Source organism: Talpa occidentalis, unplaced genomic scaffold (assembly GCF_014898055.3).
Source record: "Talpa occidentalis isolate TD23 unplaced genomic scaffold, MPIMG_talOcc4v2.1 talOcc4.3, whole genome shotgun sequence".
NCBI lineage: Eukaryota > Metazoa > Chordata > Mammalia > Eulipotyphla > Talpidae > Talpa > Talpa occidentalis.
This window is the reverse complement of record NW_023603184.1, coordinates 33,486,634-33,509,810: the sequence shown is the minus strand read 5'-3', so window position 1 is coordinate 33,509,810 and position 23,177 is coordinate 33,486,634. Positions and strand designations below refer to the sequence as shown.

General features: G+C 44.1%; 1 protein-coding gene across 1 annotated transcript in view; it reads right to left on the bottom strand.

The window, feature by feature from the left end:
* The window catches only part of LOC119254954 (liprin-beta-2-like), a 23,188-nt gene extending 1,233 nt beyond the window's left edge, over positions 1-21,955 (bottom strand). Inside the window, exons 1-4 of the mRNA XM_037521983.2 lie at positions 21,900-21,955; positions 21,713-21,812; positions 19,502-19,588; positions 9,750-9,964 (exon numbers count right to left, since the gene is read on the bottom strand). Of these exons, the coding sequence (XP_037377880.2) occupies positions 9,750-9,964; positions 19,502-19,588; positions 21,713-21,776 (366 nt within the window). The 5' untranslated portion in view covers positions 21,777-21,812; positions 21,900-21,955. The remainder of the gene's footprint in view (positions 1-9,749; positions 9,965-19,501; positions 19,589-21,712; positions 21,813-21,899) is intronic.
* Between the last annotated feature and the right edge of the window lie 1,222 nt (positions 21,956-23,177).

Sequence of the window (23,177 nt, the reverse complement as noted above, 5' to 3'; positions counted from 1 at the left end):
CTGGGTGCTATCTGACCTGTACAGTTGTTCTGAGAGGATTAAGTTGTTCTTGTTAAGGGAGATTTGGGGCAGGGGACTAGGGGCTTCCTGCTTCCATCCCTCTGAGTTTCTGAAACTCAGGGACCTGAGACCCGTGCCAATGAGAGCCGCAGAGTGTACACAAACGGGGGTCACTCCAGTGATGCAGTCAGTCTTCAGGGCCTTCCCAAAAGCAACTCACAACCTGGCGACCACATTCCACTGCTTCCTATCTGGAACATGAGGCAGCTAGCTGGGGGCAAGGCAGCCAACCAGGAGACTCAGTGTTTGGGGAGTGAAAACACAGAAGCCAGAGTGGTCAGGTTTGGACAAGGGAAATCATGTGGCTAGTCCTCTTCCTCATCCAGGAACTAGAAGGGAGGCCTAGGCAGGTCGCTGACCTGGCTGGAATTCTAGGTATGTGTGGGAATGCCTGGGAGTGGGGCTCCTGAGGCTTTGCTCTTCCTACCAGCTACTGAGAAGAATCTGGAGGGTGATGTGCTTTCCAGCTGATCTGTCACCTGCAACATGAGCCTCAGGTCAGCCTTGAGCGTTGGTCCCTAGGCCATGGTGACTCGTGAGAGGACGCCCTCCATAAGTCATGTGTCCTGCAAAAGGAGTGCTGCTCTGTGTAATGGGCCTGCTCTGAGGAGAAGAACAGAGGAATGGAAAGAACCAGCCCAAAGACACTGCTCCTTCAGGCTGGCAAACAAGTCCTGCTCATCAAACAGCGTCCTGGGCATGGCAGCCCAGGTCCCCAGGAGCCCACCTCAAAAATGGGTTAGGACAAGGGTCAGTCGTCTTTCCCTATAAAGGGCCAGCCGGGCCATGTGGTCACTGTCACACTCAATTCTGACACCTGAAATGCAAAAGCAATCGTGGCCAACCCATGAGTGTGCCCGTGTTCCAGGAACACTGCCACTGAAACTATGTGTTATAGCATGTTCACATCACAGATTATTACTGTCATTAAAGTCAGCAAAAAACAAAGCTTGTTCTCAGATCATGGGGTGTAAGAAATAGGCATTGGGCCGAACACAGGACATAGTCACTGGACCCCTACGGGTCCGGGAAGACAATGCTTCCCCATCTTTATATAATGAATTGCCTAGCTGGAAGGAGTTCTACCAAAAGACGCACCCCCACACATACCTCTGGCCTACACCCCAGCTCTTGTATGCATAAATAAATAAATCTTTTTTAAAAAATGCAGATTCTATCCTACTGGGTCGGGAATGGGGTCTGAAATCATGCTTCACAAACAAGCTCCCAGGTGACTCATGCTACTGATCTCATATTTCAGTAGTAGAGGTTAGGAAACTGCTTTCAGAAGCTTATTTTTTTAAAGATTTATTTATTTATGCATATAAGAACTGGGGTACAGACCAGAGGTGTGGGGGGTGAGAGGACTCACCAGAGACAGAGTGGGGAACAGAACAGGCAGACTGACTGAAATACACTGCTGAGGGGAGCAGAGGGCAAATCAGGAGAGGTCTGCCATGCCACATGGGTTGCTCCCTGGCCGGGGATCAAACTCGTGCTCCAGAGGCTGCTGATAGCTTCGCCATGCTGTGCCTAACCCATTGCGCCACCAGGGAGGCCCCCACTCTCAGAAGCTTCTTGAAGCACTCGGTACTGAGGATATCTGTCTAGAAGCATGAATCCGTCAAAACCTGCCAACCGACAAGCAGGTGTCTGAAAGGGCAGGGGCCCCTGGTGGTGTGGCTCTCCCAGGCTGCTGTTTTGGGTGGAGGGTGGGTGTCTACGTGCTCAGACCTCAAGTTACGATAACCTGGCAACATCACCCACCATGTCCCCTGGGCCTGAAGCAGGAAATTTAATGGGGAAGGATTTATTTGCTCTTTCGGTGTTTGCACATTCTTGGTCATTTATAAACATTCGTTCATAGGGACTGAAACAGTTTCAAGTCGGGTCTGAATGGAATTTAGCTGGGTATAATTTACTTGGTGGGAGGAAAAGTCAAAATCCAGGATTATTAAAACTGTTGAGTTTGCAGAGGCTGAAGGCTGAAGTGCTGCCCCAGGGAAAGTGTATTCCAATCAAAGGTTCAAGAAGCTCCTCCAGGGCAGGGCCTGGCAGATGTGAGATCAGGAAATGCCTCTTTGAACGGAGACAGCCATCCTGCTAGTGCTCCAGCAGAAGGTTCCAGAATTAAGGGATTTGAAATGCCATTTCACCATTGACAGCAGAAGGTCCAGTGAGTGCTCCCAGGACTGGCTCTCAGTCCACAGTCTGATTTCCCCCACAACAAACAGTGGGGCCCTCCCAAGATTCTGAGGAAAATTGGAAAGAACCCTCTTTTCCAACTGACCCACACACACTGTCCAGCAGTTTTACTACGGAGAGGTGCTTTTGCCATCCTTATACAAATAATATAGCTATTTTCTCGTATTAGTCTATATCTTCTTCCTTGGGAACTAGACTTTCCCTCATTTGTCCCTGACTCCCACCTAGTGGCTGATTCCAGTTCTGCAATGCATCCAGCCGCACCCAGGCCAGGAGGCCCTTAGGAAAGAAAGTGCTGACACTTAAGGCTTTCTGAGCTCTTAAGTTCTCCCACACTGGAAATCGGCTCACACAGGCTCCATTTTTTTTTCTTAAAAGATAAACACCAAAGTTCCCCTTATCTCTTTAAAATCCTGAGAAAAAGCTTTTCCTATGAAACGCCTGTCTGTAACCTCTCAAAATGAGAATGCGCAATTCACTATGACAGACCCGTCTTTTGTTCCAGGCCTTGGGTGGAAAACAGATGCAGAGACGATCACATGGCATGGGAAACTCTAGCTCATAGTTTATAATTGGTAAAACAGCCTTTTGCCTCACCTTTTTTGTAATTCCTCTGACTTTTCAATATGGTAAACAGATTTGCTTCTTTGGCCAGGAGAGATTCCAAACTGAATCTGGCAGGACTGCCCTGGCTTTGTCTCAGGAGCTGGGAATTGAAGTCAAGGTGGTGAAGTTGATACAGTGGGGGTGGGGTGGGGGGAATGCCCCCTCCTGTTTTCTTTGTCTCTTGAGAGAATAGAGAAGAAGGTAACTGAGGGTGGCTGAACTGACAAGTAGGATGTGCAAGATAAGCATGCATCCTAGAGACCTTAGCCCAGCCAGGCCCAGCAGAGGTTTCCCATTCACAACATGCCCCTGGGATGTTGGCCTCAGCCAAGTCCTGACATGAGACAGCTATACCTAGAGAGGCCTAGAAACTGTCTCTAGGAGGTTAACTAAAAGGTCAAGATTGAGCAAGGCAGAGGCTGGTGACTAGGCTGCTTGTAGAGCCTCTAAAGAAACTGCAGGACTAGACTGCTCAGCCAGCTCTTGCAAACAGACTGTCAAACCAACTGTCATTTCTAGTAGGGAAACGATGTCCAGAGAAAGGAAGAAGAGGTTCCCCGATGCCACAAACAAGTGGCAGGTGCTGGCCTTTTAACTCATTCCTGCCTCCCACACTGACTCACCCTGATATGGTTTGCTTCCACCTGGCCAAACACACTGACAGGTAACCCTGCAATCTTGCAAAGGGTTCTGGGGTTCTGCTAGGTGACCAAGCCTTCTCTATGAACCACACTTCCAACAAGGTACCCATAGTCTTCCCTCTAAAGGTCTCTACCAACTTTCCCTCTCCCCCTGGGACCTGCTCCTTTTGCAACTGTTAGGGGACACATGGTGGGTATAATGATGGGATGAGCCAGAGCAATTGAGGTCATCCAAGAGCCACTGATTTACCCCAAGGGTACCCCGTTCTCTGGACATCTTGTTAGTGATTTATAAACCTCCTTATTGTTTATCCCACTTGACTGGAGAAAGAATTCAAATTGACAGAGAAGTCACAAGGCAGACTTGTCCCATTCGAGGACAACGTTCAACAGAGTGACTCTGGAGTAGAGGACAAAGTCAGTGTGTGTGGAGAGAATAGTGCAAATATGCAAGGGACACACAGACATGAATGAGGAGTCTCACAGCTTGCCTGCCTCACTTCTCAAGCTGCCTTTCTAGTGCCAATTCTAAGCCAGGATGATTTACTTTTTTAAATAATTCAAGTGAGTGTCTGGTTTAAACCAGTGTGCGTATGAGTCACCTGGAGAAGTTCCGCTGGGTAGAGAGGTAGAGGGCCCATATTCTGCATTTCTTTTCATAAGCTACCAGGGGAAGACAAAGCTGCTGGTCCACCAAGCACAATTTGAGAGGCCAGGGCTTCTAACTAAAAGTGCAAATCTAAAACAATCTCAAACCAATCTAAAACGCACCCATGGGTTAGTTCACTGCTTTGGATTCGATTTCCATAGAGATCAAGCTCTACTTTGGATATGTGTGCACCCAAATTGTAAAATGACTTCAGATCTACAAGACCGAAAATACAGATAAACTTGCTCTGTCCAGAAACAAAACCCTGACATCCAGTCATCCAGTCCTGCTATCTTGGAATGTTTGTATGAACTCTTGACCTCCTAAATGTACACCATTCAAAGATGGCTGATGGCCATAATTACTCTAAAAGATTTATGGATAAAACAACTTTCAGCTTCTCTCCAAAGGAAGCATTCCCCCAACCACTTTAAGTAACCCCCAAGCAGATCTGAGAATCTGAGAGCAAGCTATTTTTGCAATGCATCTTACAAACACCAATAACCAAACAGCAATAACCACATTTACTGTGTTTAGATCAAAAGCATTTAGGAAGTTTTTTTTTTTTTTTTGTAAATTATTAAAGTTTTAGGTCCACACACTCAAAAAATATTGCAAATAATTAAGAGTTGACCATAGGATAAAAATCAAACCATAAAGCTACTAAAAGAAGATAAAGGTGAATATTATTTGATCTGAGATTGGGCAAGGCTTTTATAGAGATAAAGGAAAAAGAAGAAATCCACACATGAAAGAATGAGGAAGTTAATTACAATCCTTTTAAATTGTGTCTCAAAAGGCCCTGCAAACATTATCTAAAAACAAAGTAAGGAAAATAAATACTGCAAATAAAGCTAAAGGCTAAAAGATCATTTATATACATAAGAAAAGCACTTAAAATCCTGATATAAAAAAAAGTCATAGAGTATAAACACATAGGGTAGGGAAGGCACACCCAAGGGACTCAAGGAAATTTGGGGGGAGGGGGGAAGGGAAGAAAATATTAGAACTTTTAACCTAGTTTTTAAAAATCTCTATTTTGGGATATGTTTGTTAGCTTACATGTATTAGAAAAATACTGCATAAGTAGCTATGGATATTTGCAGAATGTACATGAATAAGATCAGAAGTTTCAAATCATAGAGAAAAGAAAATACCGATAAGCTAATTTTAAAAAAGTATTTAGCCTTCTTACTAAACAAAAGAATGCAAAAACAAGAAAAAAGAAAACATTCTCCATATGAAGTTAGTGAAGCTGTGTTTTTGTTGATTAGGATGTAACTCAAGCCCTGCCAATGAAAATATAAAATTGGGTAAAATCGTCTGAAAAGTGGCTGGGAAAAATGTGTCAAAAGGATTTTTTAATATTAATTTTTAAATACTAATTGTATTTGTTAACATTAGTAGCAATCATATTTACTAATACATCTGTTAATATTAATTTAGTTGTGTTAATCTACCAATATTAATTAAAATTAATGGCTTGTTAATTTAATAACTTTGGTTTAGAGCTGCCAGATTTAGCAAACTGCATGGGACATACTTATTAAAAAATTATTCATTGTTTATCTAAAATGCAAATTTAACTGAGCACCCTGTATTTTGTCTGTTAACACTACTTTCACTCTATAATTCTAATTTTAAGATCTTATCCTAAAGAAATATATAAGGACAAATCTTTCTGAAAGATAAAAAATAATCTAAATGTCAGTATTTGAGACAGGCTCACGTAAGTTCAGGTGCATCCAGGAAGGAACACAGTCATTGTAAGCTATACAAATGAGAATAAAAACCAGCCATTTTCTGTGCTATGGGTAGACAGAGTGTTTGTTGGGAAGATACTTCAATGAATCTCTTGATTATGTGATAAGGTCACGAGATGAAGCATTTAAATAAGAAAGTGCTAAACTGCCTGGTGGCTTAATGGAAGTTTCAGGAAACAGCAGAGCAGAGTCTTCTAGGAGTTTCCCAGGTGCCCAAGTCCATGGTAACAGGCCAAGGACCGAGAGAGTCAATAGTGATTCTTGTAGAGGGATGACGGCCGATGGACACAGGAGTGGGACATCCAGCACTTGACTTTCAGTTTTGTTTTCTGCATTGGGACAGCATATAGGTTCACCACTCCTGCAATTCTGAAACCCAAAATGCTCTGAAAGCCTCGAGATTTTTGTTGTCTTTAAAAAAATAATATTGGTGCCAAACTTACAGCAGAAAACCTGACCTGAACTGGAAGGAAACTTAGTTTCTCCTGATCTGACTTTATGGGGAAATTTCTAAGTTCTGCTGAGGTAATGTCAATGTGCTTCCCACCCTGCGTGTTCTAGAGATGGAGCGTGTACAACATACGTGCACTCTGATCTGTCAAGGTCCCATTGTAACAGGGTGGTCCCCAGGAAAGGGGGAGGTTCCAGGTTCCCTGCCCCACCCAAATGGAGGGTGGAGCTGAGCAGGAAGAGAAGAAGCTGCAGAGGAGACTGAGGAAGGAAGCAGGATGGAGCCAGAAGGAGACCTGGAGGAGGTACATGGAGCCTAGAGACACGTGAAGAAACTGCGCTTGCCTTTTGGTCGTCGACTGGGTGACACAGATGTGGGTGAGACCCGTGGGGAGGTGACAATGGCAGCTTTTATCTTGATTTTGATTTTGCTCTTTTCCTTCCGGGCTTGTCTGGTTGTTTCTGACCCTTTTCTGTGGGTCCCCATTGGAAGATGCTTTAGACTTGTGGCAGGCTTTGGGGCCTTGCTCTGGGCCAATCCCATTTGGATGGAGTTTTACCCCGAGGGGACGGGTAACTTTGGGTGCTTGATTTAGAAACTAGATTCTCTGCCTTTCCTGTATTGTTTCCTAATTGTATTAAAGTTCCTTCCCATTAAAGTCTCATGTTTTGTGTTAATGTGGCGGATGGCAGAACCCTATATAGAATAGGCAGGTTTTTGGGGTTTGGGCTGCCCCTCTCCTTGCACTGTAACACAATCACTCTGAGTTCCAAAACTTTGGAACCAGAGGTTTCAGAATGAGAGACTATGGACTTGCCATGTTCCTGCAGTGTCAATAATTTCCTTTCCTGTACATGCGTCAGTCGTGGATAATGGGAGGGGTCAGTGCCTATGTCCTGGATAAAGTGGAAAATAAAGAGTCACAGCTGACAGAGAGGTGAGCAGGAGATGGTCAGAGATGGCTGGGCAGAAGCCAGGACCAGCATCCTAGAGCCAGAAAGGACAGTAACAGCCAGAGAGCGCCCAGTGGACCCTGGGTTGACAAAAAGGGATGATGCCTTCTGTTGTGGGAGCAGAAAGAAAGCTAAAGACACACCCACACTCTGAAACCCCCTGCCAGCCTCATTTAGAACAGTAAGAGCACAACAAGGGAACTCCTGTTGGTTATCAGCAGAAATCTGAGAGGCCCACCAAGGATATCCGCATTTGGGGGAAGAGATGAGGAATGTGTTTTCACACCTAAACCGCATCAAGAGTACCTGAGGCCCATTCAGCAGCCCCCCAAACCTCTGCCCCCCTCCTTCACCCAGATAGCATCTAGCTGTAGTAGTTTCCTGTGGCCAATGTAACAATAAGCTTAATGACTTACAACAATGCAAATGTGTTATCTTGTGGTTCTAGAAGTTGGAAATCTGAAAGGGGTCTCCCTGGGCCAAAAGCAAGGTGCCAGGAGTGCTGCTTTCCTCTCTGAAGGCTCCAGGAGAGACTCTTTTTCAGGTTGGAGGAGCTGTCTGCATCCTGTGGCTCTTTCCCCCCTTCAAAAATGCAAAAATAGATCTACCTTAGGACCCAGCCTCCCCTCTCCCAGGTATCTACCCTAAGGACACATGAACACTAATTCAAGGGATAGATGCACACCTGTGCTGATTATAGAACTGTTTACAATAGCCAAGCCATGAGGAAGAAGATGTGATCAACATACACAATGAAATATTACTCAGCTATAAGAAAAAATGAAATCTTGCCATTTGGGATAACGTGGATGGAACTGGAGGGTGTTTATGCTAAGCAAAATAAATCAAAAGGAGAAAGACAAATACTGGATAATTTTACTCATATGTGGAATAGAGAGAAACAAAACAAAGGGACAGAAAAACTAAAACAAAACAATTGAAGATACAATGAGGGTCAGGGAAAGGGGTCTAATGGACCAGGATGGGGATCATGGGTATGTGGTGGGGGCATGGTGTTAGAACAACCATCTGAAGAGGTGTGACCCTGTACCCCAAAATCATATACAGTATTGTTAACCATTGTTACCTCAATAAAAAAATACAGTAAAAATAATGACTAGAATCTAAAAATGAGTCCTCCCCTCACATCATCCTGACACTGACTCTTCTGCCTCCTCCTCCTATTTACAAGGACTCCAGGGATGACACTGGGTCTACCTGGGCTGCTCCTTTTAAACCTAGCTGACAAGCAGCCTCAGCTCCCACTGCTTCCTTCCCCTTTGCTATGTAAGGTAACATATTCACAGGTACTGGACATAGCCACAGCAATTAGTATGTGGCCTCTTCAGGAGGACAGTATTCACCCTACCACACTGGCATAGGTAGATTACAGAACACCAGGCAGACATCTGACATAATGAAAATATTGAATAACATAAAATGAGTGTAATGGTGTGTTCTTCGGTGTGTAGGGGAAGGCATGGGATGAGACTACACTGACAGGCTCCTGAGCAGAAAGCAAGCTAGGGCATCTGGGATGTAACCTGCTAACCACAAATGGCTTAGGCTCTGGGCAAAAGTATCTCAACCTCCTTGTTCTGTGGTTTCCAACCAACACTCTCCTTCTAATTTAGTGGTCTCCCGCTCCTGCCTACTCACCTCTCTGCATACTTCCCAATTCTGAGCCTGGTCTGCAAGTCTCTGGCTTTGGAAGACAGCACCCTGGCTTTCAGGCTCTGCTTAGATGAGCATAGTTTCCCTCTGCTTCCTCAGCCTTCCTCAGCCCTCAAATGGCTGCATTTCTGGAATGCAATGAACTAGTTCATAGCCTTCCTCAATGAACTAGCTCTTTGTCTACTTATTCTCAGGTACTATTAGTGTCTTAAAGTTGACTGGCTGGTCTCCACAAGGAAGAAAATGGGTAACCAAAGTCACACATTTATAGGTTTGTTTATTCATCTGCTTCTCTTAGAATTGAGTAAGAGTTAAGGAAGCTGTATCCACTCTAGAGACAGCAAGTATTTCTAGAGTGCCCTCACCCTGGTTATTGTAAGAAACAAGGAGCCAAGGTGCAACAGAGGTGAGAAGCCAGGAATTATAGGAATTATAAATTAGCAAGTTGTACATGTTATCCCTGGGGGGCAAATTGTCCATGTTTGTGCCTCTTGGGTTCTAGATCTCTCCTCAGGAGAGAGCAATTGGAGCACCCAAACAGGTTGATTGTGTAGCTGAAGTTGCTTGGCTGGGCTCTAGCCTCCCACTGGGAGGGACCAGCCAATGGGGTTGGCCAAAGCTGGATGGGAACCAAGAACAGACCAGAAGAAGCACAGTGGGAGTACCAGCCACAGGCAGTGGTGGCACCCATGGGCTCCATAATTACGTTCCCTAGTGGCTCCCCAAAAAGACCATGGGCCTACTTACCAAGCTCTCCCCAAACCACTCCTTTATGTAGGCAGCTGTGGGGCCTGGGATCTGGCTCAGGAGGGCTGCCCTCTCCTGAGGGTGCTCCAGCGTCTCCAGGGCCAGCCTCAAGTCCTCAACAAGATGCAGCACTGGGAAGGAGCTCATGCAGGAAGCCGGGGAAGCCAGTCCAGGCTCACAGGTACCATCGCTAATGTCTGCACCAGTTTTTGTGCCTGGAACAAGAGAGAAGCAGGAACCTTATTTAAAAGGGTGGATGCCATTTTCAAGGAACTGGCCAAAAAAAAAAAAAAATACATCTTTAATCTTGGGTTGGGCATAAGAGGAAGAGACCTGTCAGGTGGACAATCCTCAGTGGAAACTCACACTTAGGAAACTAAGAAAACACAGCCAGTTCTCACCAGTGACCAAAAACAAGCTGGTTACAGCAATGAGATACCATTCTTCAGTTTTTCAATTAAAATGTGTTTGATTTTAAGTTTTAAAGTTAACGTGGTAACTAAGTTTTTAAGTTAATGTGGTAGGCTACAGAGATGGCCAGCATAAGTTCCTCCCATCCCACCCCCCTGCTCACAAGGTGATTCCTGACTTGGGCCTGGCCTAGTGACTGGCTGGGATCAACAGAGAGCAGTCGAGTGACTGTGTGCCAGCTCCAGGCCTGGGCTGTAAGAGGCTTAACAACTTCCACGCTCCCACTCTTCATACTTAAATCACCACGTTACAAAGCCTAGTCACATGCTGGAGAGAGTGAGGCTGTTTTGGGTCTTCCAGTCCCAGATGAGCCACCGCAGCTGACACGGTTTGGTGAAGGGATGACAATTATTACACTCATTGTGCTGAGGGCTTAAAGAATTGGAATCTTTATAGATCATGGAGATATCTATATTCCCTTGTGGGTGTAGTGTACAAGGCTCCTTTCAAGTTAAACAAGAGCAGGATGCTTGATCGCCCTGGGGCAACAGGTATACCTAGGAATGACCAGGAATGCCCGGGAGACCCTTGACTGATATGATTTGCACCCCAGGGACTGATCAGTGGAACGCCTTGTTAATAAGATTGGAGCTGTGGGTGGGGCTTGGAGTACATCAGTGGACTCGCTTACCCTAAAGCCAAAAAATCCAATATTCAGTTTGACCCACCCTTTTCTCTGTCAATAAAGAGGCTAGGATCTTGCTCTTGAGCGGCATCCTGCACCCAACAGCCTGCTCCACAACTCCTGTTTCTTTTCTTTATCACTGCAGTGTTGCTTACACAACATCCCCTGATGTATTCACACTTCCAACTTGTGTTAATTACAATGTATATTCACATCTCATCTCCCCATTAGGGGCTGGGAAGTCTCCAATGTCAGCTTCCCCACCACAGCTGAGTTCCTAGCATTGTGACCTTTGCCCAGGAGACAAACATCTACACACCTGCTTGGATGGAGAGCTAAGAGGGAGAGTGCTTAGATTTCCTCAGAGAGCTGGGATATTGGGTCAGCGCTTCCTAATTGTACATGCCCCAAATAGGATTGTTTTTGTCTTTCTAAATCTCACCAGTTAAAAGGAAAAAAAAAAATTCCTCTTTGCATAATGACAGAGATATATTTTCAAACCAATTCTAGGATGACACAGTCTTACCAAGGGATTCTGTGCTTCTTTCAGCAGTAAGAAACTTCATAAAATGTGGTTTACATGGTGGAACTGCTAGGGCATTTGAGTTGTTTATCAGGCCAACACGATAAATAATGTGAAATCAGGACTCTTGGAAAATGTGGGCTGTAAGGCTACCACATCCACAGCTACATGTCTTACTCTAGGCCCTCTGTTCTTCTGAGAGCCAGCTTCCTGCTTGCCACGGCAGTCTTTGGCATGAGAAATCCACACAGAAGGAAGCAATTACTATTTGATTGCCGGTTGGCTTTCCAAAAGTGCAGGATAGAGAGAATCATGGGTCACAATCCACAAACAAGTCAGAGGCTAGGGACTGTGATCACCCACACAATGACATGTGCTCTAAGTGCGAGGTGACTGGGAAGAGACAGTCACACTTTAGAGATGAAAATGGATGGAAGCAGGCAAGATTCCCCAATCTGCTGAGAATTACTGAGTAATTCCTCTCCATTCAGAACACACTCCAAAACACACACACACACACACCCCTTTATAAAAGTAGGGTGAGTCAAGCAGGGAGTAAGTAGGAAGAATAAGACTTTCACTAACTTTCTCCATGTAGTCATACACAAATCTCTTCCTTTCTCTGGGCCTCTCTGCCCAAAAGTCTTGGGATTCTTCCCTAAGCTTCAAAGAGTATGTACATGTGGGTCTATATGTTTGAGTACATGTGTGTCTGTGCCAAGTTTTATATGTAATGCATATATGGATAAATGCCTTTAAGTTCTATTTCTTGGCAACTAACATTTCTTTATCAAAATTAATAGTCAGTAAATACTAGATGGAGTGAAAATAGTATATGAGTGACAACATGTTCCTAAGAAAGATATAAGGGCAGTAACAGCAAAGCCCCAGATGACAAGTTCCCCTTGATTACAAATCTAAGAATTACATATGGTCATAGGACAGAAAACTAAAGGAAAAAGAAACATCTAAATACCACCCTTGGTCTTGAGGATGTAAAATGAGAAAATGCTGTTGGGTAGAAAGGCATCCGCAGAATAATACGCTGAGCCTAAATTTCCTCTCCTAGAAAAATGCGGTGACCTACCTCCAATAGGCCCCTAATGACCCACCCTTGACATTCCTGCAATTATTCAGTTCCCCTCCTGTGTCTTATCAAGATTGCTCTGAGTGACCACTAGAATATGTCATAAGTGATGGGTGTCACTTCCAAGGTTAGAGCATAAAAGCACTGTCACTTGCCATGTTCTCTCTCAGATCACTCAGGTTGGGAGAAGCCTGCTGCCACACTGTAAAGACACCCAAATATACCATGGGAAAGTCCACATGGCGAGGACCTACGGCCACCTATAACAGCTGTCCAGGAGTTAAGCCCTTCTGCCAACAGTCATGTGAAAGGACAATCTCAAAGCAGCTCCTCCAGCCCCCAGCAAATCTTAGGTTAACAGTAGCTCTGGTTGAATTCTTAATGTAACCTCATGAAATATCTTGAGCCAAAACCACCAGCTAAGCCACTCCTAAATTCTTAGACCACAGAAGCTGAGAAATAATAAATGTTTATTATTGGGGTCATTTGTTATAAAGCGATAAACAATATAAATAGCTAAGAACATTCTGCATGTGTAATCAAGGGGAACTTGTCCATGCACCACTAAAATATGCGGCTAAAATTACTTCTATTACAAAAAAATGAGATCTTTGTTTTATATATCATACAACAAAAATAAAATTTAGACAGTTAAGTATTATATGTGAAAACTTAAACTATAAAATAAATAGAGAAGGTAGATCAAAATTGAGTTAGAGAAATATTTAATAAGGACAAGAACAATCAAGCAAGACATAAGAAATCTGACTATAAAATATTAACTTCTAGAATATTAAAAACAAAAGACAAATTACAGCCTAAAAAAACATTGTAGAAAAAAAAAAAGAAATCTTACATTAATAATAAAAATGCCCCAAACCACAAAAATGGATAAAAACTTCTATAGGGGCAATTATCAAAGATAATTAAAAACCCAAAACACAAGCAGACAATAAAAATATGGTAAGAAAATATTTTCTTACTAGCAAATAAACAATTTTTAATGATAATTCGTTTTTTCACCTACTTGTTGAAGTTGAAAATGCAATAATAGTCTATATATTTGAAAATTGTGGAAGGAGTAGATGGTAAAAGTTTTCAACACAAGAAGAAAAACTTGTAACTGGATGTTAACTACACTTGCTATAGTGATCATTTTGCAACATATACAAACATCAAGCCATGATGTGTCATACACCTGAAACTAGTAAATGTTCGATGTCAGTTAGGCCTCATTTTTTAGAACAAAGGAATACAATATTCAATGCTGGCAAGCAGGAGGTGAGAAAGTTACCCTCACATGCTGTTAACAGACAAAAAATTTATCTAACCAATACTGAAAAGACAATTTGGCAAGATGTGGCAAAAATACTTATACCTTTAACTTGGCAATTTCAATTCCAGAAATCTAGTCAAAGGAAATGTAACCAGACATGTTGTCAAGATTAACATACAAAAAATGGTCTCAGCAGTGTCATTAATTGCAAAAAAGTAGGTGGGGGGGAATCTCAAATAGGGAAGAGTCAGAGAATATAACTCATGTAGGTCAATTGTCCAGCGATTCAGTAACAGGGAACTACTTCTACTATTCAGTAACAAGAAAATTAGAATTAAGACATAAATATGGATGCATGTGTATATATAAACCAACACACAGCATGCTGAAAGTAAGTGATATGAATCAGGCACGTGGCCTGCATGGCCCCCCCATGGGTCCTACTGAGGCTTGAAAGCCCTCAGGATGCTGACAACATGGGAGTCAGTCCTCCTGGGGCAGTAAATAAGTGACTAACAGCTCACAGGTTTTCTCCTTGATCAGATTTCCTCCTGGCAGGAACTGCACACTGAAGGGTGGTGGGGGACTGCAGGTATTTTCACAGGACAATCACTTTAGGAAATCTCAGAAAGGAGTCCCTTTCCCCCACAGTGAACAAGTAGAAAAGCTGGAAAAGATAACAACTTTTTTTTTTTTTAACATACAGCCAAGCTTGAAAGAAAATTAAAAGCTTCGATGGGTGTCAGAAACAATGAGGGAACTCAATGTGAAGTAAGGTCAAGCTGACCCTAGAGCAGGCCAGACCCAGATACAGGACATGGTGCTGCAGACTGAGGTTTTAATGCTCCCATTGAAAACAGTAGGCTCAAGTGAGGACTGGAGGGAGGGAGGGAGGGAGGGGCTGGGGAGAGAGGGAAAGACACAGAGAGAGAGAGAGAAACCTCAAGTATTGTCTTTTTCAGGAAGAAAGATCTGAAAATACCCCTGTGGCAGGGAATGATGTAAAAAGCTGGGAGCCCCCCTGCATTTTAGAAAACTATGTGTACACATACACCCTGTGAGAAATCAAGCTCAGGCCTCTGCATGCCACAGATAAAATGTCAAGTTTCCACTCTGCACTTAATACTAAAATCCTAAACCAGAAGTTAACACACAGTGCAAAGTGGTTTAGCATGATGAAACTCGTAAGGCCTCAGCAAAAAAAAAAAAAAAAAAAAAAATAAACGCAAAGGCAAAATTGTCCAGAGGGCTTGGTTGTGCATTGTGTATACATTCCGTGCAGATGACTGCCTCCAGTGAAAAATTATAACCACAAAGGAAAACAAATCAAAATGGAATACTAGATGCAACAAATAAGCAAATGTATATCCTTATAGCTAGGATTATTAGCAAAACAACATAAAAGAAACAAAAACTTACTGTTAGATATGCCTAAATATAAGGCAAGCTGTTGACCCCTCAAAATTACTTTTCAGAAAAGAGCAATTCGCTTGTACTCAAGTTCTAATAAAGTTTCTCTTTGAAGGCATTCTCCATACATCTTTATTTTGAAGACCAAAGCACTCCGTAGGGAAGATTAACACAGAGTGTTTCAATTTTACATGCACATTGAAATCATGTGGGGAGTTTTTACAACTATGATGCCTGGGTTCCACCTCCAGAGCGTTCTAATTGAGTTGGCCTGAGGTGTGCCCTGGGAGAGTAAGAAACTTTCCAGATGTTTCTCATGTGTAACCTAAGTCGAAGCCATTGCATTCACAAATCACTTCAGTCAATGCTATATTTTGATGTTTAGAATTTTCATTTTAAGGTTGCAAAAGCAAAATTTAATACAGATTTAGTATATGGGCTGTAGGGAAAATGGAGTTAAAATCAGGCTTTTTTCCGCCCTCCCACTGCTAGCTTCTTAGGGCTACCACCTGCAGTCTTATACTCCTCCTAAGTTGCGTGGGTGTCCTGGCCAAGAGGCGTGTGCTCAGGGTACGCTCACCTATGATTATGGACATCTGGACCCAGAGAGCACCAGGCATGTTCATACGTGAGAGCGGACACCTGTGCCCAGAAGCTAGGGATGCACAGTGGCGTCACTCTGAGGTTGGGGAGGGCTCAGTTGCTGCCTTCCTGCCAGCTGGTCTGTCCTCTGATTCAGCATTAAAAGCCTGTAAAGTGATAGTGAGGGCTCCAAAATTCTCTTTTCATCTGCAGGAATCGGCAATGAACTGACCCAGCCTGGGATGGTTGCACAACTAAAATATTAGTATAGGATTTTACTGAAAGCCTTTATTGATCATTTAAAATATATATATATATATATATATATATATATATGTGGTAGTAATTAGGGTTATGCAGAAATATGCTGGCTCTCCTCATCTTGAACTTAGGTAAGCTTATACTGGAAGTTACTCATGGCCACATAATTTCTTTTGGCCAATAAATATGAGAAGTGACATGTACACGATTCCCAGACCTTTTACCCCTGCCCTGGCCTCTGGCAATGGTGGAGGCCAAATCACCCTGTTTCCCAGAGTCATGATGACAGGCAGGGAGCAACGGCAGGTCTGGGGGAAACTTGTCATGCAAGCAAGAAATAACCTTCGCTGTTACAAGCTACTGACATTTAGGACTATTTGTTACTACATCATAGTTTAGCCTATACATGCTTTACATCTCAGAAATATATACATGTCAGAAAAAGGTGCAGACATTGCCTCTTTTTTAGCTATCATAAAGCAGATTCCTTTTAACAATTTGGGATCAATGAGTACAGCTTGCAGAAATCTGCCTGAGTAATCTCCTGCCACAGCAAAGAGGAATAAGTGTCCTGACTACAGGGTCCTCTGGTCCTGTTATAGAAGTGGCCTTCCAGAGCTGCCTCTGAACCTGTCAGCCCACACATTAAGCCGCATACAAAATCAGAGCATGTGGCAATTGTTCTGGGCTATCCAGAAGGATATAATTAAGCAATGTATTTTCAATTTCAATTCTCAACTGTGCATTTCAATTATAGTTGACTCACAGGAACGAAGAGGAAGAAGGCCAGATCACAGGTTAATAGCCTACTAGAATTTACAAAGTTCTTTTGACAAGGTTCTGGTGTCCTGAAACAGTCAATCCCCTCTTTCCCACTTAGTGGCATAAAATTCAAGGGGTCCTAGTCAAGTACAGTCACATTTGAGAAATCCCCATTAAGGTTGCAAGATTCAACTTTATAAGGAGTTTCATCTCTTCACAGGCATTTTTTTTTCTTGCACCCACCCCAGAGCCACCAAGTGCCTGGACATGAGTCCATACATGGTGGCTCTGGAGGGCCCCCTTGGCACCTGTGCATTAGGCCATCCTTGTGTAGTCTGTACTCCTGACTGGCTAACAGGAGAAGATAATCCCCTTTGTTGTTTGTGCTGCTGACAATGATTCGAGGAAGGGGATACCTTTTTTGCAGTAGAGGCTAAATTATATAAACATTATCACATGCCCTAAATGTGCTCTTTTGGGAAGAGCTTTGGAACGTGAAGAGTAGCCTACCATACCATGGAGAAATTTATAAATGTTATTTAGTGGTGTAATTATTAATTATTATTATTGAAGTAACTGCCCATTTTAGTAGGAATCCATGTTGGTCTTGCATAAATAGCAGCTATTTGGCGTGTGCGGTGGTGCTATTTGGTAGTGTTGGTGGAACTACATGACATCATTCTACTTCAAATTAGGAAGAGAATATAAAAAAGATTTCAATGTTGCAGAAAAACGTATTTTTGCAGGATCTGTGGCATCATGATTTCATGCCACAGCTTTCAAGCTTTTATTTTAGCTGTGCCACCCTTTAAGCAAAGGACCCCTGCCTGGGAAGCTTAATGTATAGGAGCGGGAAGCCCTTCCTCCTAAGGGGCTGGGAGCAAGCAGAACTGGCCCTACCCCTCAATTCACTCTTGCCCCCTATAGTCAAACCCCAGGGCCCTGCTTCAGCATAAAAGGAACACAGGGATGAAGCTGTCTAGGAGACTCAGCGACCCTGGACTCTCCCATCTTATTTCCGTCACAACCAGCATGGTGACCTTGGGGGTAAACATAAAAATGTCAATACTGATAGTGACAAAACAATCAGCAACTTACACCAATTGAGTACTTACAAGGTGCCCTATTTGCATTAATTAATCCCCCCAGTTAAAGGAGTGAGGTGCTATAATTACCAGTGTTTTACAAATGAGAAAACAGACTCAGAGGGATTAAGCAATTTGCCCAAAGGGGCCACAGTGTTGACCTGGGATTCAGAATCAAGACACGATTGATTAACCACCTTGAGCTGGACCTAGCATTCTGCGCCAGTTTGGTCCAACCATCTTGAAAATGAGGAGGTATTTATAATCCTCAGGAAAAGTGTCCTTCACAGACATTTGATAATTGTCATCGTTTCATCATAGAAGGCACAGGATATAAGTCCTCCAGACACTAATAACCTCAATGTTGAATTATCTGTCAAATAGCCCCTGTCAAATGTCTGTGTGAGCCAATTATTATTTAAAAGATGGTTTGCAGGAGGTGCCAACAACTGAGTCTTCAAAAAAATCGGTGATGTGTTATTTCAAAAGTATCAGCCAATGTAAAGTACAAACAGAGAAAAAACAAAATGAAGTTCAGTATGTGGCCAGCTAGTGCATGTGTGTAGAAACCAATAACTGCATCTGGAGCAATGAAAAGGACAGCCTGGTCACAAATGTAAATAAACTACACGTGTGACACACATTTATTAGACACCTGTGACGTGCTGCAGACCAGTGGAAGCACCGGAATGGGCCAGCAAAGCCTCCCTCAACATGGAACTTACATTCTGGGGCAGGAGGCAAATAAAAAACAAAAAAACAGGTATGAATGTAATTAGCCAGGCGGTGGTGAGAGCTGTAAAGAACATAAACAGGACACAAGGGCAGAGAGCCATGTGGTGGTAGGGGGCGATGCTATCTGACTGAGCCTCTCTGGTATGGTGACATTTCAGGAGAGACCTGATCTGCTCTTTCTGGAGGACAGCATTCCAGCAGAGGGAACAGCAAACACAATGGTCCTGAGACTGCCAATGCAGGTGGCTGAAGTGAGAGGAGCCAGAAGGAAGGTGGGAGGAGATGCAGTCAAAGCGGCATTCGCGTCAGTGCATTCACAAGCACGGCTGGTCATGATGAGGACTTTAGATTTTATCCTGAGATGGGAAATCATTGAAAAGTTTTGGGGAAAGGAGTGAGGTGATTTGATTTATAGGTTAAGGATTACTCTGCTACTCTGTGAAAGACAGGCTATAAGGGGGATAAGAATGGAGCAGGACTATCTTATAGACCCTGGGGGAGCCTAGGGAGACATGCCTTATACAACGAAAACCACACAATTCAAATGGGTGAAATAAGGGCCCAAATATAAGCACAGCAATATTCTCAGGTGGATACTACTATTAGTCCCATTTTTAAGTGAGAAAACCGAGGAAGAGATCAAGCAAGTATTGATAATTTGGGTAGAGCTAGGACTCAAACCAAGTAGTCTGGCTCCTCCCTCCCACTCTGCAAAGAATGTCTTGGGAAGTCTTAGACGCCTCTCTACAACCAACACTCACACTAGTTCAGGCAGAGCAGCCCAAGGAGCCACCTTCCAGAAGGACTGTGCCAGGTTGGAGGATGAAGGAAATGGACGTAGGAGGGAGCTCTTTGTGCTGGAAGGCCAGAGGGATGAGTCTCCTGGTTTCCACACACCTACTGTCCCTTCCTCCACACCCAGTCCAGATTCTCACCTGTAGATCCTGGGCCCCGAGGATCCAGCCACACAGTTCTCCCAGAGACAGGGGATTTTGCCAGAGGCTTTGTCCTTTTCGGAAGGTCTATGTGGGGAAAAGAGAAGGCAGGAAGAGGGACTGACCCAGCACAGTGGCCTTCTTTAGGAGTCATGCATCCCTCACAGCCATCCAGGAGTGTGGTGCTCGGCTAGGGACCCTCCTCCTCCCTCTTTGCTCTCTCCCTTACCCCTCCCCCTCCCCCCTAGTCCTTGGCTGGGAGGAACAGAACTAATGACCTGAGTCAGAGTGCCTGAACCTGTGGCTCTGATCTCAATGCATAAGCCTCTAAAAGGAAAGCTTAGTAATCCACTCTCAACTTTCTTCTCCAAAGAGAACATGAGGGACCCTAATCTAGAACAGGACATGCCAATCTATGGAGCCTCTAAAAAATGAGACAATAGGCATGGCCTGTCAATTCACAGTGAAATTAAGCTCCTGGCAGATGACAGGTGGAGCACATTGTAGTGTCACCAATAACGTGGAGAAGCTTTGACACAGACAACTGCCCCCGCTCCAGGAGCAAACACCCAGAACCTTCAGTAAGTCAGAGGTATCTCTGCAGCATGGATGGAAAGCAAGAAAAATACCCCAAAGGAGTAAGGCCAGGCACCCATGCGTGTCCTGGGCTCTGGCCACACTCGGCCCAAACCTCCCTCTTCCAGCAGCAGCTCCCCATGATGAGATACAAAGATCCAAAGAAGCACACCCATCAGCAAATAAGGTGAATGACCTGTGTCAGTAAGGACAGAAAAAGATCTGGGCCCTTTCGGAAAGATGTTCAATGACAGGCTTACTCTAACCAACGTGGGTTTCTGTTGCCTCCATCAGAGAGTACATCAGCCAAACAGCCTACTGGCAGTCTTTTCCAATTAACCAGTTTTGCTGGATCTTTTCTAGAGGATATTCCTAACCAGCTGATGCAAATATTATGCCAGTTGAGATAGACAAAACAATATGGAATAAAGAACATTCTTTAGGTGATTAGGTGAGTCAGTGCAAAACTGCCTCCTGACTCCAGAGTGTACTCGAGATCAGAAATCAGCTGAGAAGTGAATTGACAGCTGCATTAGGTGGCAAAGTCTGCTGGTTTTTGAGTTTCACTCTAATAGCCCTAATAGGCTTTGAAAAATTTACAGTCAATTCAATCTCATTGCACCCAAACTTCCTTGCAGGTAGGATCTAAACAGTTACATACATGCTAGCATAGGGTACATCCATTCTGTTTTAACAGAGACCTAAGCTGTTCTACAAGTTTGTGCAGGTCTCCCCCACTATCCTAAAGTAAAGTGTTCCTATGAAACCTCCTGTAAACCAAAGTGGCATAAAGTGAAGAAGCAATTACCATTTCCATTAATTAAATGGAAAGAACTTTGAGTGTTTCCAGACCCGAATAGAAGATACCAAATGATACCAAATAACATAAAACTAAAATAGCACTAATGTGTGGTAAAAGCAGGAATGTTTTGACATATGTATGACATGATACGTATATGATATGATAGAGACAGCCTGTAGAAAGTAGTGCCCTAGGAAAGAGTCTGGCAGTGCCACTCTTGCCTGGGTGTGCACACTTTTTGTAACAGCTGCTGCAAAGCAAATATTGAAGGCTATTTTCACTTCCCATAAAAGTGGAAATCCGGGGGCCTCCCTGGTGGCTCAAGGGGTTAAGTCTCAGTACTATGAAGCTTTGGTTGCAGAATAAGTTTGATCCCCAGCCAAGGAGCTGACCCACATTGCACAGCAGACCTCTCCTGTCCTGCCCGCTGCTCCCCTCAGCAGTGTATTTCAGTAGATCCGCCTGTTCTGCTCCCCACTCTGTCTCTGGTGAATGCTTTCACCTACCCCACAACCTCTGGCCTACACCCCAGCTCTTATATACATAAATAAGTAAAATAAATCTTTTTTTAGAAAAAGTGAAAATCCCATTCGGTTTTCTTTCGGTTAATGAAAACAGGCACGAATGTAGGTCTTTGGTAAAACCAAATGACATAATGGGAACTTTAGAAAAGCAGGGGATACTTGTGCTCTTAAACAAAGAGATGGCATACACAGTAAAATAAAGTAAGTCTAAGGAGGGCTTCTCTTTGTGCCAATGAGAAAAGTAAAATGAGAGAAAAGTTTCCCGTGTGCAGAGGACAAGACAGAAGGCACCAGGGCTCCTGCCTATACCTGCAATGATGCCATCCATCTGCTCCAGGGCAGCTTCCAGCGCGTGACTAGCATCCGAAGCCATGCCTCCTCTTGCCTGCTTAGACTCCTCCTTCTCTTACTGAAAATTCAAATGCAGAACAAAGGTGAAATTACAGGGAGTTCCAGGTTACGTGTATAAGACTGCAAAGCCCTCTTATTTCATCACCATGCAGTGTGTTCTTGTAAGAATCCAAGTGGCTGATGCGCAGTCCCTGCCATGGCTACGGCCTCTCCCACCAGGTGTGAACGCTGTTTTCCCATGGAGATTTAACACAGGATTGGCTCCTGTAATGCAAGGTCCCTGGGGCTCTCCAAAGTCAACTGCAGCTGGGGAACAGCAATTGCCCGGCCTTGCCATCATTACATCCCAAGTCCGGAAGCTCCACCCACCACCGGGGAGGGCTCCCTTGCACTGGGGAAAGCCTCACAGCTGAGAGGACTCTCAGGATGTGCCCCGCAGCGCAGGAGTCAGTTGTCTCATATCTGTGTTTGGGCGACGCCTGAAATGCTTTCCTTGAGCAGCTGTGATCCGGGCTCAAGGAAAACTAAAATGCAAAACAAAGCGGACTCAACTGCCACCTTGACCTCTGGAGCGGGCAGGTATGCCCAGCAGGGAAGGCTGTTTGCATGTTGTATTGAGGCGAGTACTATGGAAGGAGCCGGGAGCACTGTGTCTTGCCATGTTGGCCCCATTCAAGGTGCAGAATCCCATCGTCTCAGGGCTGAAGACTTTCCCATGCACACATAGTCCAGATACCCTTGAATGTGCAATCTCTCCTCTGAATCCTATCAAGAGTGGAGGGGAACTGCCTCCCCACTGCCAGCCCAGGCAACTGCTCCCATCTCCAGACAGCTCTGCCTCTTTAAGCTTTAAGCTAAACTGCCTTCCTGAGGTCTCCTTATTTTTCTTGCTTTCTGTCTCCTTGGGTGGCAGGGAGGGACTTAGAACAGCATTTGTAACCCTGAGAAGAGACTTAGCCCATATCTGCAAAGTAGCAGTAGAGTTGTTTGCTCATACCACAAAACCCATGCACGTGCCCAGTGGGCAGAGGGGCTGTGACCAAACAAGGCAGTGCTCCCGTACCCCAGAATGGCACAGGTGAGGGAACACAAAGTTCTCAGGGTCTCTGCTCATTTTCCCTGGGAAGCTGGGCCTGTGACGAGAAGGACATGAGCAGCCATGGAGAGGTGGTTCTGGAGATGGTGTGGATAAGGATTTTAGGACCACAAAGAACCACCCCGGACTGTGCCAGGCCATCTTAAATCGTCTGGGTTTAAGCCAGATCTGCCAATGACCATAATCTCTGAGCCTCAGTTCCCTCATATGAAAAATGAGAATAATGACAGTAACTAACTCACAGGGTTGATACCCTGATTAAATGAGAAATTAATATTTCATAGAAAATGCTTAGTATATTCTTTTGCACAGACTGCTCAAAAGTGT